This window comes from Apaloderma vittatum, unplaced genomic scaffold (genome assembly GCF_000703405.1).
Source record: "Apaloderma vittatum isolate BGI_N311 unplaced genomic scaffold, ASM70340v1 scaffold2788, whole genome shotgun sequence".
In the NCBI taxonomy this organism is placed as follows: Eukaryota; Metazoa; Chordata; class Aves; order Trogoniformes; family Trogonidae; genus Apaloderma; species Apaloderma vittatum.
The window spans coordinates 18,263-30,464 of NW_009730030.1; the positions used below are offsets into that span (position 1 = coordinate 18,263).

Below are 12,202 nucleotides of genomic sequence, written 5' to 3' on the forward strand. Positions count from 1 at the left end.
CCAAGTGTATGTGGAATACTCAAGGAAATAAAACATCAAATAAAGTTCTCTTTAGAACCAAATATTTTGAATAATTTTTCAGAATATATGAAATAATATTTGTCTTGATAAAAATCAAATTAGTCTCATTTCTTGTTTACAATCTTTCACCTTTAAATTTTGAGTGGCTGCAATACTGAGAATGTAAAAATAACATACAAGCACTTAAATTCTATTTAGCTTATTATATCGCTTAAAAGAAACCCCCAAAAGCCCTGGCTCACCGTGATATCAAATGCAGTTTCATCTTCCAGTGCAGACTGTATTCTGTCTCTTGAAATAAAAGTGCAAAACATCAATGATTAAAACAAAATTCAGAAAATTCAGCAGAATTAATATTAAGTGCAAGCACTTAAAAATACCGCTAGAAAAAAGTTCTTTAAAAAAATACCAGAAGTTGTAAAGGTGATAAGAATAGACACATTTACAACTTTCATTTCTGTAAATAGATATAATAAATAGACATATTGTCCTGGTTTGAGCTAAAAACCCCAGTTCTGTTTAGTGATTTTTACTTTTCAGTTTAGTCTCTTCTAAAAGGCTGCACGTTCTGAAGTCAGCAGCATGTTTTTGCAGACAGTGTGTGCTACTGGCAGTGATAACACCTGATGTTTGCAGTTACTGCCTGGGACTGGGATGCAGAAAGGCTCTTGCTGATACTTATTCCTACAGTGACCAAGGCCACTGCTGGCTCTTGTGTGCCACGCTGGGGGTGCCGGGTAGTAAGAGGGGTCGCAAGGAAGTAAAAGGTTGCACCTCTGGGGGGTAATAGACAGGACAGGTGACCAACGAGAGTATTCCATCCCATATATGTCATATTTAGTATAAATTGAATGATCACAAGAGTTTTGTCCCTTTTCTGCAATGGCCGGTGTCCAGGGAGGACTCCATCCGATCTCCTGCTTTTGATCCGGATCCTGAGTTCCCGAATCCAGCTCCCCTTATCACCAGTGGTGATTGCTATCAGGGAGGGGGAGTTGGGTTCGATATCAGGTTTATATATAGTTGTGTATAGTTCTTTGTTTTTATCATTTCACTTTTATTTCCATTATTGTTTCATTAAAGCTGTTCTAGTTTTTCTTTTCTGACCCGTAAGTCTCTCTGCCTTTTCCTTCCCATTACCCCTTTTGGCAGGGAGAGAAGAGGGGGTTAGAGAGTGCCTGTCCACGTTCAGTGGCCAGCCCAGCACTAACCCACGACACATATATATATATCAGCACCTAGTTCCATGAATAGATTAGTAAGTATTTAATTGCTTCACTCCATATTTATAAACTCATAAAAAATATACAAGAAAATCAGCTCAGTGCAAAAATGTAACATGCTTTTCAAAGCAATTACCTATAAAGTGAGGACAACAGTCTCCAAGTTACCATCTCCTGCTTGAGAAGCCACAAGACACTGGCAGTTTTTGAAAACTTTTGCTGTCCAGGCGTTGCCCGATAAACTATTTTCCCGAGTATATTCACCTGATGTAAATAAATTTATACATAGTTAATATTGCCCATAATCGTATTTTTTCTAAGCCATTAGAGCAGTCTTTTCATTACCTGGAATGCTTTCAACAACAAATTTTGACTACCATCTCTTTGAAATAGGTAGATGATACTCCACACCACAAATTCCCTTAATTATTAATAAAAAAAATAGCATTAACACAGCCTAGAATCCATAAACCGAGAGGGTAGCTTTGTTCTGCAACACACTGTACAAAGTCAGGATAAAACCAACTTATGCTGCTCAGTCAAGATGCAGAAAAAGACTGGGGGGGAGAAGGCAACCACTGGGAAAAAACCCCAAAACCCAATAAACAAACAAACCACCAAAACACTCAATTTTTTTCCCCATATAGATAAATAGGAAACATAAAATCAGCCCTACTGGTACAACTTTGTAACAATATTCATGCACCTGTCAGTGCCCTTTCCTTTCCAACTCTGTTAAATGAGGAAATCCAAACTGTTGGTTACCACATAGTTTAAAGCATCGCTAAAAAGAAAATCTATTATCTTTTCCTTTATTTATTATTAAGAAAGCTCAGACAATAAAGTCTCCATCAGCACCTAGTTTGAGCTGCTACTACTGCTAGTAACAGGCCCAAACTCTTACCTTTTAGGAATAACACCCAATTTGTCAGGCATCGATTATATTCATCAGTTTTCCAGTGGGAGGCGAAAAATAGATTTGGAGAAGATAATGAGGTGCACCATCACGATGCAAGAGAGCAGTATGATCTTCTGATCCCTTCTATTACCTCCCTGAAAATATGAAGAGTTCCTGGCTGCTAGGAGGGCTGATCTCAGAGTACAGCTGAGAGGCAGCATGAGAGCTCAGGACTGTCCCTCCACCCAAAATCCAAGTCCCATCAGCAACATCCAAGACAATCCTCGGAGCAGCATCTTTTGCTCTACTTTTGGAGGTCCTTGGCAACATACAGTCACCTCCCCTAAATCCACATGCCTTAGAACAACCCCTTTACATTCCACGACCTCGTAGATGGCATCCGTATTCTCAAACACAAGGAGGAATGGACTTCCTTTTCCATTTGAGCTCAGAAGTTCCACCATCTCACAAAACAATCAAGTTCACTTTTATTTTCCTGCTTTTGTCTGCTTCCCACTTGGGAACACACTTGCCGTACACACCTCACTAAAGACCTCAGTGTTCTCCAGCTTAGCCCCAACAACAGATTTGCACAAAGAAGGGCTCGCATTTTCTTAACATAGACAGGGATATGGAGTCTCTTAAAAAAAATTATCTGCCCACCTCTCTCTTTTGTGATCAACACTTATTGATAGAAGCATCGTAATTTCTTCCTTTCATTCTGTCAATCCCTGCTGATCCTGAACTGTCAGTCTACAGCCAATCAAATGGGGTTGCATTGGCAACCCCATGCAACGCTAGCGGCTTGGGGAAGGGTGGCTGGAAGGCTGTACGGCGGAAAAGGACCTGGGCGTTCTGATTGACAGTCGACTGAATATGAGCCAGCAGTGTGCCCAGGTGGCCAAGAAGGCCAACGGCATCCTGGCTTGTATTAGAAATTTTGTGACCAGCAGAAGAAGGGAGGTGATTGTCCCTCTGTACTCAGCACTGGTGAGGCCGCACCTTGAGTACTGTGTTCAGTTTTGGTCACCTCAGTATAAGAGAGATATGGAGGTGTTGGAGCGAGTGCAGAGAGTGTAGAAAGGTTGGTGCTGGTCTCTTCTCACAGGTAATCAGGGACAGAACCAGGGGGAATGGTTGCAGGTTGCAACAGGGAAAGTTTAGGCTGGACATTAGGAAGAAATTCTTCACGGAAGGAGTGGTCAGACACTGGAACAGACTGCCTAGGGAGGTGGTTGAGTCCCCATCCCTGGATGTGTTCAAGTGTCGTTTAGATGTGGTGTTGGGTGATATGGTTTAGGGGTGAACTTGTAGTCTAGGGTTAATGGTTGGACTCGATGATCACAAGGGTCTTTTCCAACCTGAACTGTTTCATGATTCTATGATTCTATGAAATAAAAACCTGTGTCTAAAAGCAGAGATCCCTTAAAACTAACATTGAGCCCTCTGCTGCCAGTTTGTTAGCAATGTAGTAGAAAACTCTTAAAGTGTAATATGATTTTGTTATTTATACCTGAGATAAATAAGTACATTTAAATTCAGTTTATTACCAGTAACTAAGTAACTAAATAAATCTATGTCTATTGTCACTACATGCTTGTAGTGGAATGGCAGCCAGGCAACATTTTTAGCATGCAGCAAGCTGCACAATGGGTATTCCTCTGCCAAAGCAGCGTACGAGGAAAGAGAGATGCTACTCCATGCTGGTGTTCAGTGACTCATAAGATTGCAACCAGCTGGAAGATTTAAAGGACCTACATTAGGCACTGTGACTTCTCAGCTTAAAGGAAAACAGCAACACTACTTTGGGAAGGAATTGTAAAAAATTTTACAAAAACAAGTGAACTACTTACCTGACTGTTACAAATACTTTCATACTCATCCACAAGATCGAAAATGGTAGTTGATGTGTGCTTCAGGAAGGAATGCAGAAAATCTGAGTACATGCTCATTGTTGCTAGAAGAGATTTAAGAAGAAACTGCCCTATTAGTCAGACACCACCTGGCAAAAAAACCTGTCAACAGACTACAAAAAAATTCTTCCGATGACAATGCATCTCATCTTTTGTAAATCTTAAATGAGGAAAATTATATGAACTACTCATATCCCATAAAGTCAGAAGAACTCATCAGCTAAGACAGTAAGATACACAGAAGCCATGAGGTAAGTCAAATAATTATAAAAAATTACTGTAAACCTGTCACCTGTTTTACAACAAACTCATTTGTGAATATCCACAAAACTAATCCAGTTTGCATCCCGCATGACCAGAGCATCCCATCTGTGCCATCAGGTTCCACAGAAGACACAAACTCTCAAAACTCTAATAACTGGAAGAGATTAACTTTCTGAACTTTTGAAACTAGACTGGTTTTGACAAAGAAATATCAGTAACATAAGAAAAAAAGAAAAAAGTACATATTTATATCCCACCAAGTGTGGTCAATTATTATGAAAACTTCAGGTTGCCTCACCAGCTTCCCCGGGATCATCCTCACGCAGCAGTACAGCGCTCATAGTGACTTCTTCTGTCCTATTGGACATGTCTAGATTTCCAAACATTCCTGTCTGCTGAGGTGAGAGTGCCATTGTCCAGTTACTTTCATCCAGCTAAAAGCATAACAAGAACATAAGGAAAGTAAAAAGCACTCTCAGACTACTACAAGACTAGCTCCAAGTTTTTTTCCTTCTATATGAATAGTTTAAACAGAGTAATATTAAAAATATTAATAGTGAAATAACTGCCTCTAGGTAAGGTACAACTACGCCTTTAACAAACAGCTTTGAAAAGACTAAAATTAAATCTAGAAAAAGGATTTTTTTTCATGAAATAACTACAGTAAAAGCTGATCTAATAAGACCTTCTACTTTAAAACACCATGTAACACTTTTCATTTTAAAACAAATGAATCACTCTAAACTTTCATAGTCTATTATGCTACATGTTTACTTAGTGTTTTGCTGTTTGAGGTAAGAAGAGACAGAATGAGTTGACCAGGTTATAAAGCAGCAGTGAGAACTTAAGCGAAACAGTTAAAATTTGAATCAGAACCACTTACCAGTCTTTCAACTTCCTTGGTGAGTTGCTCAAGACCATTTGATCAGATGAAGCAATACACATTTTAAATAGTAACAAGTATCAGAAAATTAAGGGGGGAAATAAAGGCATACCTATACTTTGCGGGGGGTATTTCAGGGGAGGTATTTGCTGATGTGTCTGACATCAGAGCAGCACAATGGCCGTAACAGAAGACATTTACTGCACTGACAGGATGCTTCCTATAGCTGTTTCCATGACAGCGACTGCTTTCTCAGCAGCAATTAATGCTGTATAAAATCCTAGATACGTGCCACTGGTTGATTCTTTTTTCCAGGCTTTTAAAACAGTCCCACCCAAACAAGGACAAACAGGGAACCAGATGACATGGTGTGGCAGTCTCCTAAGCATATCCAAAAAACCCCCTGTGGTCATACACCTGTCATTCTTCCTTTTACGCCCTGGTTTCGACCCACAGTATCCCTCTTGCCTGATATCTCATTCTTGCCCTCTAGCCAACCAGAACAGAATGCTCTAGCAATCTGATTGCAGAGTAAAAATAACAAGAATCCCAGGAAAATCGAATCAGGCCTCTCTGGGAAGCACAAAAAGGGCTGATGAGAGTTCTTATCTACCAGCAGGGAAATTTCCACAAGACACAATCTGAAGTCATTTTTCTATCACCCTCCTATGAAAATCTTTGTCTACTCCCAAGTTTCTCCCTGATAATCTAAACTGGATTTAAGTCAGAGCACTAAATGCTAACCTAAAACTTACTCCACTTCCAAAACACCAGTTACAGAATGTAAGAGGCTCTGAATCAGAGGAAAAGTGCCACTGCTAAGAGCTGTATACATGTCGATCAACTAAGGCCCAGAACCTGATAATTTAAAGAAATAAATGGGCTGTAAAAACTATAGAAACAACTGGAAGGCGGGATGAATTAAAATGCACATGCAGGAACGACAACTTAATTTAAAAATAGAGATAAAGTACTTCAGGCATCCCTACTGATAACTTTTCTAATCAGCAGAAAATAATTAGCTTCATTTGAAAAGGCATCAGAAAAGCTTGTTCTTTGAAGTCTAACTTCCAAGTGGAGCCTAATACTGAAGAGTGCTAAAATAAGAAAAATTCTGAAGGTTTAACAGCTGACATAGAACAATTGCCTTTGAAGAATTTGTAAACAAGCAATGTCAGGATTTTTGTAGTCACAAGCTGATGTTATAAGGACTAGCTTAACACACAGGGTGTATTTAGCCATCCTTTAAAATTCTCTGTTATTCCCCACTGTATCATTTCAAAGAACACCACAGTAATAAATAACACTACCAGCAACAGCAGTACTGGCAAGTTTGTACCACTCATGGTTTATTCTTGGTGCAAACCACACTGAAATACTGTAAACTTGTAGTTTCTTCTAAGTTTCACAGGAACAAAAGAGGAAAAGGTGCTCTAAGTGTCTTACCATTGATAGACTGCCAAAAAGTCCAGAACTTGGCAAAATCAGAGGAGATGTCCCTCCTGTTCCCAGGATGGCAGACATATCTGATGGCTTCATGGAGCTTCGAGTTAGTGCAGTAACTGAAAGAGAGAGAGTCTTTTCTGAAAAGAAAAACTATTTAAGGCCACTATGCTCTACCAAAGAGCTTCAAAGGAAGTTTTGTAACACAGACTGAAGTATTTATGAAATCTTGCTCCACTACACAAGAAACAGACAAACCAACCTGATGGAGAAGTAACTTGCTTGTGTCCAAAAGGCGGCTTGTACCAAACCCACAAATGCCAATTATAAAAGAAAAACAAGTCTTGAGTCCAACAACACTTGAAATAAGGAGGTTAATTACCAGTAATGGAACTTAATGCACTACAGTTATACAAGCACCCTGTTAACTAAGCCTGGAGCACGCTCAAGCCCTATTTTTTCAAGTAGGGCACATATAAATATAAAGACAAAGTGGTCATTTCAGTTCCACCTCAAGTCCAGCAGCATTCCAGACAGAAGTCTGAGGCCACGTTGAATGTGAGCGCATACATGCACCAAATATGCAACACACCTTCAGCTACTAGAGTTCATCAGTAAATACACTCCATGAGCATAAATAGCAATAAATGACCAGTCACTCTTTATTGAAAATTGATCTCCAGACCGTGAAAGGAAAAAGCAACCACAAGTCTGCTCTAACAAGCACTACATCTGCTCCATGTTCTCCTGCACATCAGTGCGGAGGCTAGTGTTCCCAGGAATACCTGACCCAAGTTAAAAACAGAGATGCTGCTTTACAAAATGATAAATGTCACATCCTGTGACAACAGGGAGCTCCACCACAAGAGGCCTTCATACAGCCTGAAGACCGTAGAACATGCATTGAACGTGCATCTTGGTTCCCTTATCAAGCACAAGCAGCTTGGCAAGCCATCCAAAAACACTGGTTGCATCAAGGCAGTGCCAACCAAATCAGGAGCTGAGTCAAGAGTAGTCAAGAGGGAATGACACAGAGTCCCAACACTTTCTTAGTAGATTTGGAGAAAGAAGTACTTGTACAAACATCAAGGGCAGTTCTTGATAACAAGACAGCTTCAGTCAGCACTGAGATCATTAATGTTTCCTTTTGGACTTGAGGACTCCTGGAATCAGAGGCAAAGATGCCCACAATGGCATATACAATCACAAAATAAAGTGTGTTCAGGGTCTCCATCAGATTCCACACAGATTAGAAGAAGAAGATCAAATGCCTATGGTGCTTTTTTTTTTCCCCACTGCCTAAGGTAAACAGAACTTTCCTAGAACATTCCCCCATTCTGTAGATCGTCAAGAGTGTGTCTCACCAGATCCCTGACATCCCCAAATGAGAAGGGGGCAAGGTCATTGCAGACAGGTATAGGACCCTAGAAGGCTTTGGGTCAGTAGGTAGATTTAGTGTTCCATGCATCAGTTTCATGCAGAACAAGAAAGCTAAAGAACCAAAAGTTTCTGTCCCAAGGTTTACATCCTTGTATTAGCACATATCTTGAACTACCACAGATACAGTTTTCCTAAACTTTCGAGATATTAAAGTCAGGCATACTGAAAAACAAAGAGACAAATTCATTTTCAATCTGTAGACCTAAAGTTATGGCTACTAACATTAATAGTCTGATTCTGAAGCTGCAGATCCAAGCACTTAATTGTCAATGGGTCATCCTCCTCCCCTCCTCCATGGTACCAGAAAATAACTGCTTTAACCTCCCGTACCCAGACGATACAATGCACTCAAGGGTTAGGAATTTACAGAGTGGCAGAGAAGAACTATGCTGAATAATCCTCACATAGTTTCTAAACTACTTCTAAACTCCCAAATCCACAACAGCAAAGGAAGAAAAAAACCTTGTCCTCAGGAGACAAGATAATGGATGCCCTTGATAAGAACACTTCAAATGTTCCACCGTAAGAATGGGACTGTAAAACAAAAACAGAATCAGGAGCGACAATGCCAATGTTTTGTTTGTTGCAGAACCTTCAGCCACTTTGAAAAAGTAGCTCTAGCATACACAGCAGATGACACTTGACTCTCACAAAATCTGTATGATGCAGTGGCAGAGATAAAACAGAAGAAAGCCAGGATGTAAAGAAGAAATGCAGAGTTATAATGAAGAAGGGCAGAAGTATTTGGATTAAACAGTGCAGGCATAGAGCAAATCTTTTTTAAGGCCTGCCTGTCCACTCATATTGCTGTTTGAATTAAGTTTATCACAAATCACAGCCATGCATGTGGATAATTGTCAGCTGTGCTTGTCAAGTTTGCACAGAATCACTATTCAGAAACCAGAAAGTCTCCTTTTGAAGTCTGTTAAAAATAGATGGTAGGTTTCCAGAGTATATGTTGTCTAGGAACATCTGATGTTACATCATTTGTATGGCCGATCAGCACAGAGAACAAAAAAATGCTCAATGTTAAACCTTCTTGACCAGAGTTGTTTTTGCATCTGTGAACTCTACTTTCATCTGACATCAACTCTCCTCACGGTCTGGTGACAGCTGTTGCAAAAGCAAACTGTACAACACTTCTCACTGAAACTCTGTATTGTGCAGCTTTCTGAAAACAGACAAAACAGAAACTTCACAGTGACAAAAATCACGGCAAGCTGTTAGATCAACACACTAACTGAAATAAAGATCTTCACTGAAGACAGACAACAGTCAAGACAGTATACACGCATTCTAATTTGAAGATAAAAGTGTGACAAAAGCTACTTTATTTTGAAGTGCTCTCTGATCATCACAGTAGGACACATAACTCTCCTCTCTTAAAACAGCTAACGCATCACCCATACCCAAGTAAGTCCTGAAAGGAGGATGTGGAGGAGCAGAAGGTGTAACCATCCCCCTGGAGCTTGACATTAAGCACATTGGCTAGATGATGATGAAAAAGAGGAATCCCCTATACAAATATCTGAATGATCATGGAATAGAATCATAGAACATGTTGGGCTGGAAGGGACCTTTAAAGGTCATCTAGGGGTCCAAGTCCCCTGCAGTGAGCAGGGACAAAATAAAGGCCGCAGGAAGAAACTGTGACAAGGAAAAGGGAGGTAAGCCCTGGTGACAACATGAGTGCATTAAGAAAAGTGTGTCCAGCACGTCTAGGGAGGTTCTCCTGCCCCTCTACTCTGCCCTGTATCCAGTTTTGGGCTCCTCAATTCAGGAGAGACAGAGATCTAATGGAGAGAGTCCAACAGAGAGCTACAAGGATGATTAAGGGACTAGAACACCTCTCCTATGAAGAGAGACTGAGAATTGTCAGGGGCTGCTTAGTCTTGAAAAGAGAAAGCCGAGAGGGGATCTCATTAATGCGTATAAATACCTGAGTGGGGAGTCAAAAGGAAGGTGCTGGTCTCTTCACAGTGGTGCCCAGCAATAGAACAAGAAATAATGGGTTTAAGACAGAGCACAGGAAGTTCTGCCTGTATATCCTGTTGTGCCTACTACCTCCTGTCATTTCACTGGGCACCACCAAGAGCCTGGCTATCTTTTTAGTTGCTCCAATCAGGTATTTATGCACACCGACAAGCTCCTTCTGAGCCTTTTCTTTCCCAGGCTAAACAATCCCTGCTCTTCTCAGCCCCTCCTCACACGTCATACTCCACTCCCCAACCAACTCTGCAGCTTTCGCCGGACCCACTGCAGTGTGTCCATGTCTTTCTCCATATGAATTTTTATGAATTCTTACGAATTACAAAGTCCAAGCATGTAATTCCTTTAACTAAATACCAAAGGAAGAAAGTAGTCTTACCTGGCTGGCGGAGCAATGAAGTAGGAGTTCTGGAAAGCAATGGGCCTCTGGGTGTCATGTTTCCAATAGTGTCATCCAGGGATGTAAGAACTGATTAATAAGTTAAGAAACATTCTCCTAAACATGTTTTCAGATCTATTCAAAGTGACTGTGAATGTTTGGGAAGGGAAAATACTTTGCTGTAGCTCAAATATTATGATGATTAAACATTTTGTCTTTCAGAGCAAAGCAGCAAGTCACACTCGTAAGCCTGAGTTAAGTCAAAAGCTTAAAAGCTGGAGAGCTAAAAGGGACACTGAAAAGTCCACAAAAATGAGCATCGCAGGTCTGTGACTCCTCATAACTGCTAAGATCAAAGAGAATACTTTTGCCTCATGAGGAACTGGTTTTGCTACACAAACCATAACAAGAAAATTTAAGACTGAATGCTTTTAAAAACCATCTTCTCTCTCTAGGTTCCAGGGTGCCGACAACTTGAACAAAAAAGTCTCTGTTGCTCTACTTTGCCTTTTCCTGTCTTGTAATCTATGTCTGTGGACTCCTCTTGCTACTACTGTTGACGGAAAATTAGGACATGTTGAATAATCACAGTACTCCAACAAACACAACACATGCAGAAGAGCCTAAAACCGTAAAATTAAGATATAATAGAGTGAAAAAAAACTTTGTTTTTTCAAGAACTCAGAGATTGAGTCAGCTATGGCTCATGTAGCTCTCTAGGCTAACGTCAACCTGAGTTCACAAGCCCATGAAAAACCATAAACCACCACACTACAGAAACATGATGGCATAAGTTTAGGAGACAGGCAATGCAACATCCCTGAAATCATATTTAACCCACAATCAAAATAATCAATCTATATGTAGTCAAGAATTGACCATACAAACATTTCAACAATCTCTTACTTTCCCTGAAGCCTACTGAATAATCTCTTCTGAGCCACCACAATAGCAGTTTTGACATGGTTTGAGACTACAATGTGGGGAAAGCGGAAGGAGAGAGAAAATTCTATTCAGAGGAAATACTATCCTGTGAAAAGACAAAGAACTGCACCTTCTGCCTTATCCCTAAGCTCTTCTGTAAATGTAATGTACCATGTTGCTGAAAACGCAGTATCTTTGTAGAAGGCACTCATCCAGATTTCCTAGCCACACTTTTAGTCAGATACAAACATCTCTCCCTAATAGTTTTCAGATATTGCAATCATAGTTTTGCTTTTGAACTTTTCTCCTTCTTAATGCATGAAAATGCCACACAGAAAACAAGCTTACAGAAGGCAAAAATATGAAACAGTTCAACAGGAAAATTTTGACTGCAGAATACCTCACAAATCAGATTATAGTTTCACATTACATTCATATATTTTTCACTTTAAATAGGTATAAAACATACAGCAATTTGCTGTATATTTGAAAACTATACTCAACATGCTTAAAATCAAAGCAGTGGTAAAAATACACCTTGTAAAGCAACAATTAAAGAGAAAATAAGAAGTTTTTGCACAAAAAGGATACTAGAAACTTTTTTCTGAGAGCTTTGCTTCTGTGCAGGTCTGGCCATCTCTACATCACGGGGCGATGACACGTCTCTAAAACCATTTCTAGAGAACAGTAACACATACATAAAGCAAGAAACTGAACACAAGCAGAACATTCAACAAGTGTTTTTTGTTGCTTCAAGTAACTCCACAGCTGGCAAACTGAAACAAAGCAAGAGTCATCAAAAATTCTAGCACTGATGTCCAGTTT

At 40.0% G+C, this 12,202-nt stretch overlaps 1 protein-coding gene across 1 annotated transcript in view; it reads right to left on the reverse strand.

Annotated features, from left to right (window-relative positions):
* The window catches only part of NUP107 (nucleoporin 107kDa), a 30,306-nt gene that overhangs the window by 17,597 nt on the left and 507 nt on the right, over positions 1 to 12,202 (reverse strand). The window contains 7 exon segments of the mRNA XM_009874620.1: positions 264 to 312; positions 1,381 to 1,508; positions 3,996 to 4,099; positions 4,618 to 4,753; positions 6,649 to 6,764; positions 10,454 to 10,543; positions 11,969 to 12,054. Coding sequence (XP_009872922.1) covers positions 264 to 312; positions 1,381 to 1,508; positions 3,996 to 4,099; positions 4,618 to 4,753; positions 6,649 to 6,764; positions 10,454 to 10,543; positions 11,969 to 12,054 — 709 coding nt within the window.